Raw genomic sequence first — 16,111 nt, 5'->3', positions numbered from 1 at the left:
GAGGTAGAAGCCAATTTTCCCCACTTTAGGGGAATAAAAAATTCCTTCCCGACTCCAATCAGGCAATCAGAATAACTCCCTGGATCAACGACCCCTCTCTAGTAGCTATAGCCTGTAATATTATTACACTCCAGAAATACATCCAGATCCCTCTTGAATTCCTTTATTGTACTCACCATCACCACCTCCTCAGGCAGAGAGTTCCATAGTCTCACTGCTATTACCGTAAAGAACCCTTTTCTATGTTTGTGTACAAACCTTCTTTCCTCCAAACGCAGAGGATGTCCCCTCGTCACAGTCACAGTCCTGGGGATAAATAGATGATGGGATAGATCTTTGTACTGACCCCTGATATATTTATACATAGTAATTAGATCTCCCCTCTTTTTTCTAAAGTGAATAACCCTAATTTTGATAATCTTTCAGGGTACTGTAGTTGCCCCATTCCAGTTATTTTAGTTGCCCTCCTCTGGACCCTCTCCAGCTCTGCTATGTCTGCCTTGTTCACAGGAGCCCAGAACTGTACACAGTACTCCATGTGTGGTCTGACTAGTGATTTGTAAAGTGGTAGGACTATGTTCTTATCACGGGCATCTATGCCCCTTTTGATGCAACCCATAATCTTATTGGCCTTGGCAGCAGCTGCCTGACACTGGTTTCTGCAGCTTAGTTTGCTGTTTATTAAAATTCCTAGATCCTTTTCCATTTCCATCTTTCTAAAAAAATTTACATATTTCCCAAATAAAATACATAACAACAACACTTACACTCACTGTCAGTACACAATAAAAAAGTGAAATAACAACTACACTTTAAATATTGAGGTTGCGATAAGATATGATGTTGGAGATTGTTCATTACTTTTGGAAGGGTCCCTTAAGCGTTCAGTGAGTTCAGAGGATAGTATTACATCTTACATAAAGAATCGTTCAGAAATCTTTGCTTTATTGGATACATAGAAGGTAAAACAATTAAAATGGTAAAGAACAATTGAAAAAGAAAAAGCTGAGGTTTTTACAAACAATACATCCAAATGCAGTGTTAGCAAAGTAGCAAGCAATATAATCCATGCATCCTCCTTTACAGGCTGGAAACAGGTAGATAAAAGCTTAGTTCTTTAGACACATCAGGTTAGTCACCTGATGATTTGCGGTTATGGTCACCAAATAGGAATATATGAAGAGGAGCCCCAGTAGTAAAGATATTGAATGTATACTGTAGGTTATCACTAGAGTTATCCAGTTCCACAGTTTGCAGGCAGCTTTGTATTTTTGTGTCTGGCAGTGAATCTAGAGACCTCTTGATGCTGTGTATGCTCCATTTACAGTATGATACAATATAGTCAATAAATATGTGATACTTTTTTTTTTCCAATTCTGTTGCTGTTTCTAGCTTCAAAGTATAGACGAGATTAGATTGACTATACTGCCACCATGTGGCAAACTTAGTTGCACTGCAAAAATTTAACATTGTAAGCATTCGTGCCCTGATTTGATATTATTTAGTGTCTTTATGGATCTGACTCAAATCAGCTATTGAGCAAAAATTAAAATAGACATAGGCACTCCTTGAGAATTGATTGAAGTATTGTGTTGATTTTTATTTGGTTTTCATATGCAAGTCAACTTAGGGTACTTTCACACTAGCGTTATTCTTTTCCGGCATTAAGTTCCGTCCTAGGGGCTCTATACCGGAAAAGAACTAATCAGTTTTATCCCCATGCATTCTGAATGGAGAGCAATGCGTTCAGGATGTCTTCAGTTCAATCTTTTTGCCTTTTCAGAACGGAGATAATACAGCAGCATGCTGCGGTTTTATCTCCGTCCACAATTCCGGAACACTTGCCGGATCCAGCATTTTTTCCCATTGAAATGCATTAATGCCGGATCCGGCCCCCGAGTGTTCCGGCAAAACGGATCCGGCATTTCAGTCTGCTCATGCTCAGAGTGCAAAAAATGTGAAAAAAAAATAAATGACGGATCCGTTTTTCCGGATGACAGAACTGCCTGACGGAATCCTCTGCCGCAAGTGGGAAAGTACCCTTATATGATTTGTACCCCAAAATGAGTCAAATGCAATCATGGAAAATTGCCAGCAAGGTGTTCATAACCTTTACAATATTTTTTCTAGTAACACCTTAGATTTGCATTTTTTACTGTTTTTAAAGTTCTACAGAGGAGCCTGTAGGAAAAATTATACACCCAGCGGACGTCTTGAAAACAAAAATGGCAAAAATGGTACTAAAACTTCAAAGTAACATGATGTATAAAATGGTAAAAACATTGTTAAAAAAAATCACAAAAATGGCAAAAACATTCAAGGAAATGGCCACAGGGTTTCTCACCCATGTCTTTCAGACTCATGAAAGGTAACTATACCTAGCTACCTCTTGTCACTATAAAAAAGAAAAGATTAGGATTATGGAAAAAGTTAAGACTTAGATCATTTGAAGCACTGTGATACAGAAGCAATTAAGGGCATCTAATAAATGGTTAAACTAGCGGGTGCTTAAAGCTACCATTACACAGCCTTCAGATCCAAGGTTTGGCAGCTGTATACTTTGCTTAGCTGAAAAGGACTTTTGAGATGACCATTGTAAGGAAGGCATTGCCTTTCAGTGTGTCGATGAGATTCTGATAACTCTGAAGGCATTTAATAGGATTTTATTAAAAACGTTTCTGCATTTCAGTACAAAAAAATGCCAGCAAAGATGTCCATACCGTTTAAGGTGGTTAGGGAACACGGCTGGTCTCGACCACTGACAAAAACAAGTAGAGCACCTTTTGGTGGGCTCCGGTTCTGGCATAATTGGCCAGTAGTACAACAAGGGCTAAAAGGTCCAGCAGAAGACCTGTTGGGGGTAACTTTTATGCCAATCCCTTGCCAGTAGACTGTAGTTCTTATTACATATAATACATATCATTTGAATTGATATTATTATCTTGCATATGCAAAGTTAATGATGCAATGGAAGCTTGATGTCTACATTGATGTTCTTTATAATGAAGGATGGGCCCTCAAAACCATTTTATCTGGTAGGTTCAAAGAACTCCACTCCAACACTGTAACATTTAGATATATGAATGTAAGACAGATCAACCAATTGCATTGTCTGCTGCAATGGAAGGATGGCACTTTTTGCAGTCACCTTGGATTAAATTACATCATTTCTTTGGCAGGATCATGCTGACATCGAATGGAAGTTTGCAAGGACAAAACTGTGGATGAGTTACTTTGATGAAGGTGGGACTCTGCCACCTCCATTTAATATTATCGCCAGCCCAAAATCTATCTGGTATCTGTGCAAGTGGATCCACTATCAGCTGTGCCCAGGGAAACGTGAAGAGGAGCTCCAGCGACAACATGAAAATCTAAAAACCTTTACTGTAAGACACGTTACCCTATTATAACACATTCTTTTAAAATATTATCCCTGGCCTTGTTGAATTTAGTCCCATGAACCTTGGAAACAATAATGCATAGTGATTAAATGGATGCTTAGGGAAATTCACATATACATTTTTTTTTTATTGCAGGAGCGGCATGCTGACAACCTGATTCAAAATCAGCATTACCAGGTAAGCTCTGCTGCATTACATTGCTACAGACCTGTCGTTTTGGCAAAGCTCGACTCAAAACATTTGTGACAAGCAGGAATAGACATTCCCTCATAGTGCGTTCTGTCACAAAGCTCCTGCATTCTGTGCTTAAAGCAGAATAAAATAGGTCTGACTTTTCTGCAAATGCCGGTGACTCATTTTTGGCTCTCTGCCTCTTTAAGGCAGGTTAATGCAATTTAGAATTTGCATTCAATAAAACGATCAAATTTTATTAGGTAACTGACAAGAGAGGCAGAGACACAAATAGCATTCCAATGTGGACTTGTGGAATTGCATTTACATGTTTTTTTTAAATACATTTAATATTTATCTTCTTCCAGTAAGGCACATGAAGTACCTGCAGTTCTGACTACAAAGCCATAGGTGCCTCCGTACTAGTGGCAAATAGCTCCATAATTATCAAGTCTAATGGTACAAAGCACAATGGTTTTTCTGTTGGATTTATTTGGAATCCATCCGGGAAAAAAAAAAAGTCTCTCTATGCCTCCATATGAAAGAAGCAAGGCCCCACAGCAGACTTCTATGGGCATGCTATTATGGCTCTGTAAAACTGGAAGGTTATATGAAGTCATATTATAGTCATGTATTTTATGGCTTAGAGGGTCCCCAAAGCCATCATTAGTGATAAAATAGTACAAGAATGTATACTTACCTATTTTTGTCCCCCACTGCCTCAAGCGCTGGCACTTCGATGCTGCAGTTATGATGTCATCTTGTCTGTACTGATGATTTGCCCATATACCCTGGTCTCCATGGTATATGACACATGACCAAGATCACATGATGTTTACAGGCAGAACTTCCTGGTTTTATCAGCTTCCTGCTGAGTTTTTTTAATCAAACCCAGCATGCTTAGCTATATAATGTTTTACAGGATATACTTAGCTTAACTAATATGGAGAATGGAAGTATAGAAGGCATAACTACTGCAGAGAGAACAGCATGGCAGGCCAGCAGAACATGTGCTGGAAAACATTACAGATCAGAGCATGCTGGTTGCATGCCAGGATGCACTGATGCTGAGAATAGGGGAAGGAAAGCACTGACATGAAAAACAGGTATATGGGGGCAAAAAAATGCAATGTGGGTTACTGTGGGCAGATTTAAAAAAAGTCATTATGGGATTGGAGGGCCCCTTTAAGGGGTTGCAAACCTTTCAACTATCAGTGTTTAACTAGATAAGCATATACAGAGATTTGTTAATGTATATTAAAATTTTGATTATTCAACATGCTTAGAACTGGGGTCCTAGGTTCAATTCCAACCAAGGACAACATCTGTATGTTCTCCCCATATTTGGCGGGTTTTCTCCCACACTCCAAAGACATACTAATAGGGAACTTACTGTAGATTGTGAGCTCCACTGAGGACAGCAAGTTATGATAATCTCTGTAAAGCACTGTGGAATATGTCAGCGCTATATAAGTGAGGAAAAAAAATACAAATTCCTAACTACTGGAAGTTTGAAAATGCATACATACGGTAGTTTATAATTGACTATACTCTAGTTTACCACAGTGCATTACAAGTTATCTGGTACATTGGCGGACATTTATCAAGACCAGCGTTTTACATGCCGGTATTAATCTCTTTATGCTTGCGAGACAGTTATTAAGAGGAGCATGTTGCATTTCCGTGTGCCAAAGCGGAGATTTAGACCAGCAATTGAGCTGGTCTAGATCTCCACTATAATCTAGGCCAGTTTCCTGGCCTAGATTATAGTCAATGTAAAAGGCCAGCTACACTACCCCACACCGTCCGCCACTTTGAAAAGTGGCAAATTATGTAACTCCTAAAAAGTCCTAAAGTTTTGCATAACTAAAGTGTGCGCCAAACTTTGCAACTTTTTAATGCCTGTTTTCAGGTTCACATGAAATGATGAATGCCCCATTATGTTTAAATAACTAGTTCAACTATTAACTCCATTAACTATTCCATTTACAAATATAATTTCATTTTCTCACTTTTCTCACATCATATTAGCAAGAAATAATCTAAAATTTAATATATAGAAATAGTTGTTAGCATTTAACATGTTTGTATACGTTTTTCTTAATTTTTTTTTCAACTTTCTAATATTCCAGAATATTTTCTTTCACTACAGGAAGTTATCAGAAATCTGGTCAAACGATACGTTGCAGCAATGATTAGGAATTCAAAAACGAATGAAGGGTTAACAGAAGAAAATTTCAAGGTAATAAAGCATTTTTGTATCTTGTGTGTAATATATATTTTCTACAAATAAATACCAACCTTTATTATACCTTTAAAAGGGTATTCCCATGTTAGTTAATGATTGCAATATGGATGTCATAAAAATCTATTAGGTATATATCAACCTCTGAATTTCTTGGCCGTTTCATTACCTCCAAAGAAATTAATGCAGAGTGACATTCTCCACCTTGATACACGTCTATGGGATCAATTTTTTTGCGGTGCGGAGGCACAGAGAGGAACCCCAAGTGAATGTGTCAGCATCATGCGGTGAGCACACAGCCGTTGCCCGCATATTGCGGACCCGCTATTTGCGGGTCGCCAAACGGGCCATGGCCGGCAACGGCCGAAAGCATGTGACCTTAACATGCGAACATCTAAATAGATTATTATTTGCTAGTTCTCAACAGAGATGGAATATTTATTGAAGGGGTTGTCTACTTTGGGCAGTCCCTAATTGTTAGAACAGTCCATTGATAATAAGTTGATTGCAACGTGTTCCTATTCCAAAAAGAAAAGACATGGGTTGCAGATCCACATGTCATACATTGATCTCGGCATAACTTATAAGCGTCTCCATAGAGGCACTTACTATACGTTTGGAATCAAAACACATAGGCCCACTCACCACGTCAAGTTTGCCTTCTTCAAGTGGGTCCTACTCTAATTTGGCACAGCACCATGTGGCGACCACTGCCACAGTGCCCCCTTGTAGCAAGATAAAGCAGGCGAACAGCACCCTTGCTGTCAAACTAAGCCCCCTTGGCACTGGACCCCAAAAACCCACTGGCAAAGCACCACAGTAACCACGCAGTACTGCATCATGAGACCAGATGTCAAAAGCTTTTCTTTTTGGAATTGTACAAAGTGTCCCTATGCTGGGAACCAAAGTAATCAGCTGTAATCTGCAGAGAAACCTGGTAGTAAGTGTTCAGTTGCCCTGCAGCGCCACCACAGGGGAAATGAAGTATTACATTGTGCCCAAAGAAATCATTGTGATGTATGTGTAATGCAGGATAGGACAGGTCTTCCAGAGAGAGATGTTCTTTGTAACCACTCTCTTGTCTGAGCAAAGGATGAGGATGCTGAACAAGGGGTTGCTCTATTAACTCATGGGTTTTCTGAGCTGGACAACCCCTTTAATGGGTAATTGGGCCAGTACAGCACAATTTCATATTAGGTTGTGGGCCTGAAATACATAGTAATGTTTTAAGAGCAAACCACTAACAGTCAACATGTGAACAGTTAATCAGGGATATATGGTACATACGTAGCTGCGTGTGTTTGTGCCAGGCACATGAAACATTCATATGTCACACTTGGATACACACGTCTCACAGGAAGCAATTGTTCCTCCTCACAGCTGGTCTTCTCACCATCTCTGATGAAAGATCATGCAGCTATGAAATCTGCTGCCTGCCCTTTTTTCACATTGTTATCTTCTTTCTACTATTATAAGCACACTGTCGATCTCGCTTGAGTGTCCACAAAAAGGGAATAATTCATGTATTCTGGTCTGCAGAGGTGAAATAATGTAGTGTTTTTTTTGTTTGTTTTTTAAACATATTTTTTTCAAACTTCCCTGGGATCAGCCATATTGGAGACGGTACTATTATTTAAACCGTACAACAAATAGGTGTGCTTTATGGCAGCTGAAATGGGTCAGATACTAAGAAATTCAATAACCAGACCTTATTCCCATACTGCAGATTTGCTCGGTATTCACAAACCATAATTAGGTGGGGTACAAAGAATATTTTAAAAGGCATTAAACTCCCTCCACTATATTTTCCCCGTGTTTAGATCCTACAACTGCTTTAAATTTCAAAACACTGATGCAACATTTTTACATCTTCACTATGTGAATAAGGCTTGTATGAAGTGATGGAGTACAGCCCCAGTGCACAGGACTTGATCTGTGTGTATACCATTACTATGCTGCCTTATCTAGGCCTCTAGCAGTACAATACAGCAATCATTAAAGGGGTTGTCCCATCATGAACCTTGGGGGGCATATCTCTAGGACAGGAATCAGCAACCTCCAGCACTCCAGCTGTTCTGAAACTACAACTCCCAGAATTCTCCTTTCACTTCTACGGGAGTTACAAGAATAGTAAGTTTGCATGCTGGGAGTTGTAGTTTCACGGCAGCTGGGGTGCCAAAGGATGATGATCCCTGCTCTAGGACATGACCAAAATGTCTGATAGGTGCGTGTCCCACCTCTGGGACTTGCACCTATACATAGGACATGGCCCGAAAAGTGCTGGAGGGCGCACCGTGCATGTGCGACCGCCCTCCATTCCTTTCTATAGGAGTGCCGGAATAGGCTATTTTCGGAAGTCCCATTGAAATTAATGGGAAGCGCACTGTGCAAGCGAAGCCATGGCTCCATTCACTTCTATGGGGCTAATGGAAATAGCTGAGCCAGTGCTCGGCTATTTTCGGCAGTCTCATAGAAATGGAGAGTGGCCGCAAATGCGTGGTGCGCCGTCTGGCACTTTGCAAGCTCCATTCTACGTATATTGTTATGCCCCCAATGTCTAAGATGGGAATACCCCTTTAACAGACCTCCCAACCATTCCAGATCCGGTGGGAGCCTTGGGAAGTGTAAGGCCACTGAGCAATCCTCTATAAAGAACAGACCAGGGAGTATCAGAATGGAAGAAGGACTGCGGGAGCAAAGAGCGATAGGAGGGAGACCAGCTGTCTAGTACAGGAATAGGTGAAGTGACTGATAGGGTTCACATCCCTGTAGATGGTGTCAGTCACCTTTGGGGTCACACACAAGATGGATCAGGAAACACACAGAGCTGACAGAGGTGTGGATGGAGCCAGAAGGTGAAGTGGCATGATGAGGACAGGCATCGGGAGACTGTGAACTGTAGTACCCTAATGGGGGTTATACAGGGTGGGCCATTTATATGGATACACCTTAATAAAATGGGAATGGTTGGTGATATTTACTTCCTGTTTGTGGCACATTAGTATATGTGAGGGGGGAAACTTTTCAAGATGGGTGGTGACCATGGCGGCCATTTTGAAGTCAGTCATTTTGAATCCAACTTTTGTTTTTTCAATAGGAAGAGGGTCATGTGACTCAAACTTATTGGGAATTTCACAAGAAAAACAATGGTGTGCTTGGTTTTAAAGTAACTTTATTCTTTCATGAGTTATTTACAAGTTTCTGACCACTTATAAAATGTGTTCAATGTGCTGCCCATTGTGTTGGATTGTCAATGCAACCCTCTTCTCCCACTGATAGCAACACCGCAGGAGAAATGCTAGCACAGGCTTCCAGTATCCATAGTTTCAGGTGCTGCACATCTCGTACCTTCACAGCATAGACAATTGCCTTCAGATGACCCCAAAGATAAAAGTCTAAGGGGGTCAGATCGGGAGACCTTGGGGGCCATTCAACTGGCCCACGACGACCAATCCACTTTCCAGGAAACTGTTCATCTAGGAATGCTCGGACCTAACACTCATAATGTGATGGTGCACCACCGCATTATGGGTGTCAGGTCCGAGCATTCCTAGATGAACAGTTTCCTGGAAAGTGGATTGGTCATTGTGGGCCAGTTGAATGGCCCCCAAGGTCTCCCGATCTGACCCCCTTAGACTTTTATCTTTGGGGTCATCTGAAGACAATTGTCTATGCTGTGAAGATACGAGATGTGCAGCACCTGAAACTACGGATACTGGAAGCCTGTGCTAGCATTTCTCCTGCGGTGTTGCTATCAGTGTGTGAAGAGTGGGAAAAGAGGGTTGCATTGACAATCCAACACAATGGGCAGCACATTGAACACATTTTATAAGTGGTCAGAAACGTGTAAATAACTCATGAAAGAATAAAGTTACGTTAAAACCAAGCACACCATTGTTTTTCTTGTGAAATTCCCAATAAGTTTGATGTGTCACATGACCCTCTTCATAAGAAGAGCACCGTCTCCTATGGATCCCGTCAGCTTCAGATTACAGTCCCTGCAGTCTTCCTGTGCTCTTCTTATGATCTCCCTACACTGTCCCTGCACTCTCCCTATCCAATATGCCAAAATTAAAAGCTTTTAGCGACACTGTCCCTAGCGCTTTTCACGTCTCTCCTATGCTCAGCTCATAGTGAAATGGCGGAGACCACGGGGGATGAGGCTTTTAAATGGCTGTGACATCACAGTGACTGACTACCTGCTGATTGGCTGTCTGCAGGGCATTATTGGGGATCCAGGCTTCTTACGTTCACTTTGTAACACGTGTAGCTGCCACTTTAGGAAAAACACAATTCGTTACCATGAAGCGCAAGGAAATTTGGATAAGTTGGGAATCAAATTTTTCTTAAACTTTGGATCGAATTTCACTTCAGATGGTTTGATTCGTTAAACACTAATTCTGAGTTTGTTATACTTCATGTTAAATTTGTGGTAAATGAGTCAATATGTTTTACCTTTTTTTTTTTTATTAAAATTTACTGAAAATTTTTAAAAATTTGCTATTTTCTAAATTTGAATTTCTCTGCTCTTAAGATAGATAGTAATACCACATAAATGTCAGAATATTTATACTGCTTCTGAAAAACAGTCTTTTATTTATGTAAACAAGTCAGGATCCCTTCTACCCCGGGCCAGTTGTTGCTCTTCTGCTCAGGCCATTTCTTGCAAATCTGACATGTGTCACTTTATGTGGTAATAGCTTTGGAACGCTTTTACTTATCCAAGCCATTCTGAGACTGTTTTCTCGTGACACATTGTACTTCATGATAGTCATAAATTTGAGTCAATATATTTCACCTTTGTGAAAAAATCCCCAATTTAATCAAAATTTTGAAAAACTCCCAAATTTAAACATTTCAATTTCTCTACTTTTATAATAGATAGTGATACCTCATATAATAGTTATTACTTTACATTTCCCATATGTCTACTTAATGTTTGTATCATTTGGAAAGGGGCTTTTTTTTACTTTTTTTTTTTCTTTTCTTTATTTCTGACGTTCACTTTTGGGGGTCTGATCCCCTCTGCAATGCATTACAATACATCTGTATTGTAATGCATTGTCTGTTCCTGTACTACAGTGAGTAATACACTAACAGGTTGCCTAGGAGACCCAGCCTGAGACTGCATCTCCTGGGCACCCATAGAAGACAGGTCCCAATACCGTGCAAGGCATTGGGCAGCCTCTGCACGGCATCAGGCTGCCTTCTGACACATCGAGTCCCCGCCACAGCAGCACGGGGGACTTGATGCGCTCCCTCACCCGACGCAAACACTTTCTATGTCGCGGTCAGCGCGGACTGCGGCATAGAAGAAGTTAATCCACCGGCATCGGCTTTTACAGCAATGCTGGCGGATACAGCAGGGGCCCGGCTATCAGGGACTGCCGATGCTCCTGCAGTGATCGAGCGCGCACCGCTCCAGTGCCCGCCCGATCTCCGTGACGTACTATTACGTCAAATTGCGGGAATGCAGTGGCTTCGATGACGTAATAGTACGTCATGTGTCGGGAAGGGGATAATCAAGGAGATTCCAACTTATTTTCATAAACAAAACAAGAGCTAAGTAGAGCTCTTTTATCTGCGCTGAGTTGAAGACAAAAGGAAACAGGTATGCAAAATATATATATTTATTCATAATAATTCAGTGCAAATATAATAAAATATAAAATCAGTGACAATAAAATGGTAATAAACAATGATATGCAATTAAGAAAAACCCAATAACCTAGAGAATATAAAGATAATGAATACATGAATCGCATGTCAGAATAATAACTGAAAACAAATATTTAAAAAAAAGATTTACACCTGATTTCTCCCAGCTGACAAATGTTTCAGATTAAAACTGAGTTAGGTTTTCTCCATATTTAATTTCCATATATATATTCAACCATATAAATGACTAGAACTGAAATCAGTTCTTCGGAGATGATACAGTGATATCTAAATATATATCAACAGTATATATCTCCCTAGCCTAAAGAGGGTACCCTATCTTACACACAGGATATGATTGATATAATATATATATGGATATAATTAACTAATTTTCTAAAATACAAATAGAACTCTACTATACCAAAGAATCGGCCTGCAAGAAATCAGGGTCAAGGTTCAGGAATGTAGTATAGTCAGGTCCTATTCCCTCCTCTCTTAGGCTACTTTCACACTCGCGTTTGGCACAGATCAGTCTTGTATCTGCACAGACGGATCCGCACCAATAAAGCAAACGCTTGTATCCGTTCATAACGGATCCGTTTGCATTATTCATTAAAAAATAAGTCAAAATGGATCCGTCCAGACTTACATTGAAAGTCAATTGGGGACGGATCCGTTTTCAATTGCACCATATTGTGTCAGTGAAAACGGATCCGTCCCCATTGACTTACATTGTAAGTCAGGACGGATCCGTTTGGCTCTGCATCGTCATGCTTTGGGGCTGAACTGATCCGTTTTGAGCCGCTTGTCAGAGCCCTGAAATGGATCTCACAAGCGGACCCAGAAACGCCAGTGTGAAAGTAGCCTTATTCTCCTTGCTGTGGTGAGTTGCTCCTTGGATGGATTGATGAAGTGATGATGATCATGATGAGGATCCCTTCTATCAGCTCATGCTGCCTTTTTATCCCATTTAAGAATGGGATTTGTCGGGTTAATCAATAACTAGTGTCATCACTTGTGTTACTCCCCCACCTATTTCACAACTCATGTCTTACTTCTACCCCACCAATAGATGGCACTGGAGTTCTATGTTAAAGTTTGTGGTTTTTTTTTTTTATTTCTCCAACAAGATAATTTTTAACCAAAACCTTGAATAACAGTTCTTAACAATGGAACGCAAATATCTATATGTATCAATGACAAAATTCCTAATCCTAAAATACATTTATGTATACACACCACCAGACATTCACTCTGTCTCTAAATACAAAACTAACCTATTTAATCAAGACACACACCATAAAACTCCTCTATTCATTGGGATAAAAACAGATTTATGTGACACTTTACTCATTGTCTCTGTGAAGATACCTTATTTGCTTATAACACCTATGTCCACAATCTTTAAACTTAGAGGAAATAGGACCCCTGAAATATAACTTTTATTATTATTGATCAAGCTAAAAAAATGTGCCCCAAAATTGGTGACAGATAACAAAAACATGGGCAAGCAGATGCAGCCCACCTATTACTGCATATATAACATCCACCACGGGTTAAGTAACGAATGTAAATATACTACGTCAAGGGGGGAAGGAGGATCCTTGAACAGATATTGAGGTAAAAATGCTGATGTATTACTATCAGGGGAATCTTTCCCTAGTCAAATCCTGGTTTAACCTCAGCCCAGGTACCACCCCTAATGGTGGGGTTTCCCTGTCCTCGTACCGCCCCTAGACAGCCCTATACAACCCTAAAAAAATTATGAAGAAGTATAAATTAGCAATAATAATGCCCCAAGCAAAATGAAAGTTGGTGTATAGAGTACACCAACGCATTTCACCCTCGCGGGCTCCTCAGGGGGTCAATGCAAAAATAATTAGAAAAACACGGGCATTAGGGAAAAATAATGTTTCCTTACAAGTAGTGACCGTGAAATACATTACATCCTTTTAGATAAATTATTGTCCTGGGTGATATTAGAAACATCATAAAAAGACATAATGAGACAGACCTTAAGAAGGGGGATATAGGTGCATCATTAGTTCCTGATGTATAGAGGAGATGCTACTAGTGAGAAATCCCCATTCCAAACAGGACTGCCTCCTCACATGTGCTTGATATGTCCACAATCCCCCTTCAGGAGATCTTCTAAGAAGGTGTACCTAATTAACTCTACAGGATTCTTTGACACTCTGCAATTACAGTGGAAATTCACCTTATTCTAACACTAAATGAACCTAATATAATTACCACACTTCTAGTTATTTAAAACATACAATTTTAGGACATATCATAAAAACCAAAATCCAAAAACATTCACATGATGATTGATATGAACATTACAAAGAATAGTAAAACTAGATCCTCTTTCTATTCACCGAAAATAAACTAAAACTCAGCACTTCCATCCATTGTCTCTTATATGAGAATATGTATGAAGCAATTTTATTGTATCAAACTAAATCCTCTTAGTTTTACAAACAAAGGTCTCTACACAGATTCCTAATCTCCTAGTTAGTCATTTTCAGTCCAGAGGAGGTTGAACTCATCTTGCTCTTTTTATAAACCCAGACAAGATGGCTTCTCCTAATGTTCATTTCCATATATCTGTATAGGCCTTCTTAATACGGATTCTTTTAGACCAAAAATAGTTCTGACATAAAATAGTCATTAACATTCACCATTTGTCTGAAGGTAATGACAAATCGGTTAATCAATATATCTCAGCACACCAAATGTACAATTTCCCCTGTCTATATACCATACATCTTATGACATGCCACTGTATTTATTGGTCATATTTCAAGCTCACTGGAATCCAGGTATACAATCATTTTTAGAAATTCTCTCCTTATCAGACTAAATCCCATTATTTGTTGCACACATTACATTACAACACTTGCAGAAGCTTCTCATAGCACTGGGAGATATGTGCAAATAGTACTATATGTGTGATTCTCAGGAAGAACTTGCTTTACTTAAATAACATCTCACAGAAGTCCTTGAAGTAGGTACTTGAGTTCAACATTGTCTTCACATGGGATTTCAATGTAGCACTTTATGTAATATGTGCAAATATTGCCTTTTTTCCGTAGACTCGCCATTATTTTACAGGTAAATAATGTGATTTAACCAGTCAGTTAGGAATCTGCCTAAGTCTAAATTATATTTTAAAAATTTGGGGGTCATCCTCACATTATGCACACCTATTGTTTGATGTATTTTTATAAATTGGCTCTTTTCCTGCAGGAACTAAAACAAGATATCTCCAGCTTCCGCTATGAAGTTCTTGATCTTCTGGGCAACAGGAAGCCTCCAAGGAGAAGCTATTCCACCAGCAGCACAGAGATCTCACAAAAAGAAGAAGTGCCAGAAGAACGTTCCAAAGCAAGAAGTGTGTCCTTCAACGTAGCCAACAAAAAAAAAGACTTCAACGTCTCAGCTCTCTTTAAAACAATGTCTGGGATTGAAATAATGGATGAGGCTCCTAAAAGTAATGGCATTAGTAATAAGCGTTCCTTTATTCGAAACGGCAACAAACTCCAGAGGCTTTCAAGTTCCAAGAAGGAGTCCTTTAAAAGACTGGGCTTACTCTTTTCTAAGATGAACGGACACATGCCAGAGCCTGCTGGTGAACCAGTGTACACCATCTCTGATGGTCTTATCCAGCCTCATTGCGTGTGGCAGGAAGTAAAACAAACTGATCCAGAGCCAGAGTGCTCTAAAAGTGAAATTAACCTCAATGAGGTGAGTCAAGATAAGAGCATTGGCGTGCCAAGTCACGATCACCTCCCTATTCATACCAGCTCCCTACACTGTGCTTCCGACCTCTGCTCTTCTAATGCCAAGTTGATAGACTCAACAGAGGATGTGTTTGACTCATGGGGAGATGCATGTGATCTGTTCATCAACAAGTGGAAAGACGGGCAGGAGGAGCAGGTCACAACAAGACTATAAGATAACTATATAGGACTGCTGTAAAATTTAGCAACTATAGATTTGTAACAATTTCCTTTTACAGAGCATTCAATAATGTAGAAATCCCTTCCCGTTCATATCGATGAGTGTGGAAGTCCATTAACAGCGATCTATTTTGCAATATTTTTTTATCATTTTCATTTGCTTTTTATATCAAAGCTTACTAAGCTGTGTCTGAGCGTTCATGTTAGTCTTTCAGCATCCGCAGGGCTTTTTGACTACTGAAGAACACTAAAAGGGAATGCAGAACATGTGTAGCAAACGGAGCTGCACTATAATATAACAGCTTGTCCATAGAGATATTTCTCCAGATATTTAGCCAAAATTATCTTTTCTGGTGCATCATTTCAAATTTTGTATTGTGATTTCCACCAGCAGCATATGGGTTTTGACATGTTTGCGCAGAAAACTGTATATCAAGCTGGTAACAGGTAATGTTCGCTTATTAGAGTTGTTAATCTTTTAACCTCCTCTGCCAGCACTTTAGAACTGAATTAGATTGCCACTATAAATGGAATGGTGACTGTATAACATTGTATTCCTATGATTTATCTGTCTGCAGTATCCTGCAAACCACAACTGTAGCATCCTACAATATGGGCAACACTGCAGGAATATATGAGCAAGTCGAGGGCCACAGGAAAAAGGGCAA

At 39.7% G+C, this 16,111-nt stretch overlaps 1 protein-coding gene across 1 annotated transcript in view; it reads left to right on the top strand.

Moving 5' to 3' along the window:
• Positions 1 to 15,438, top strand: part of TRPC5 (transient receptor potential cation channel subfamily C member 5) — a 284,716-nt gene extending 269,278 nt beyond the window's left edge. The window contains 4 exon segments of the mRNA XM_040442706.1: positions 3,180 to 3,386; positions 3,537 to 3,578; positions 5,725 to 5,814; positions 14,731 to 15,438. Coding sequence (XP_040298640.1) covers positions 3,180 to 3,386; positions 3,537 to 3,578; positions 5,725 to 5,814; positions 14,731 to 15,438 — 1,047 coding nt within the window.
• Positions 15,439 to 16,111: the final 673 nt, after the last annotated feature.

Source organism: Bufo bufo, chromosome 8 (genome assembly GCF_905171765.1).
Source record: "Bufo bufo chromosome 8, aBufBuf1.1, whole genome shotgun sequence".
In the NCBI taxonomy this organism is placed as follows: domain Eukaryota; kingdom Metazoa; phylum Chordata; class Amphibia; order Anura; family Bufonidae; genus Bufo; species Bufo bufo.
Note: the sequence above shows the minus strand (reverse complement) of the source record. Positions and strands in the feature narration are given on the sequence as shown.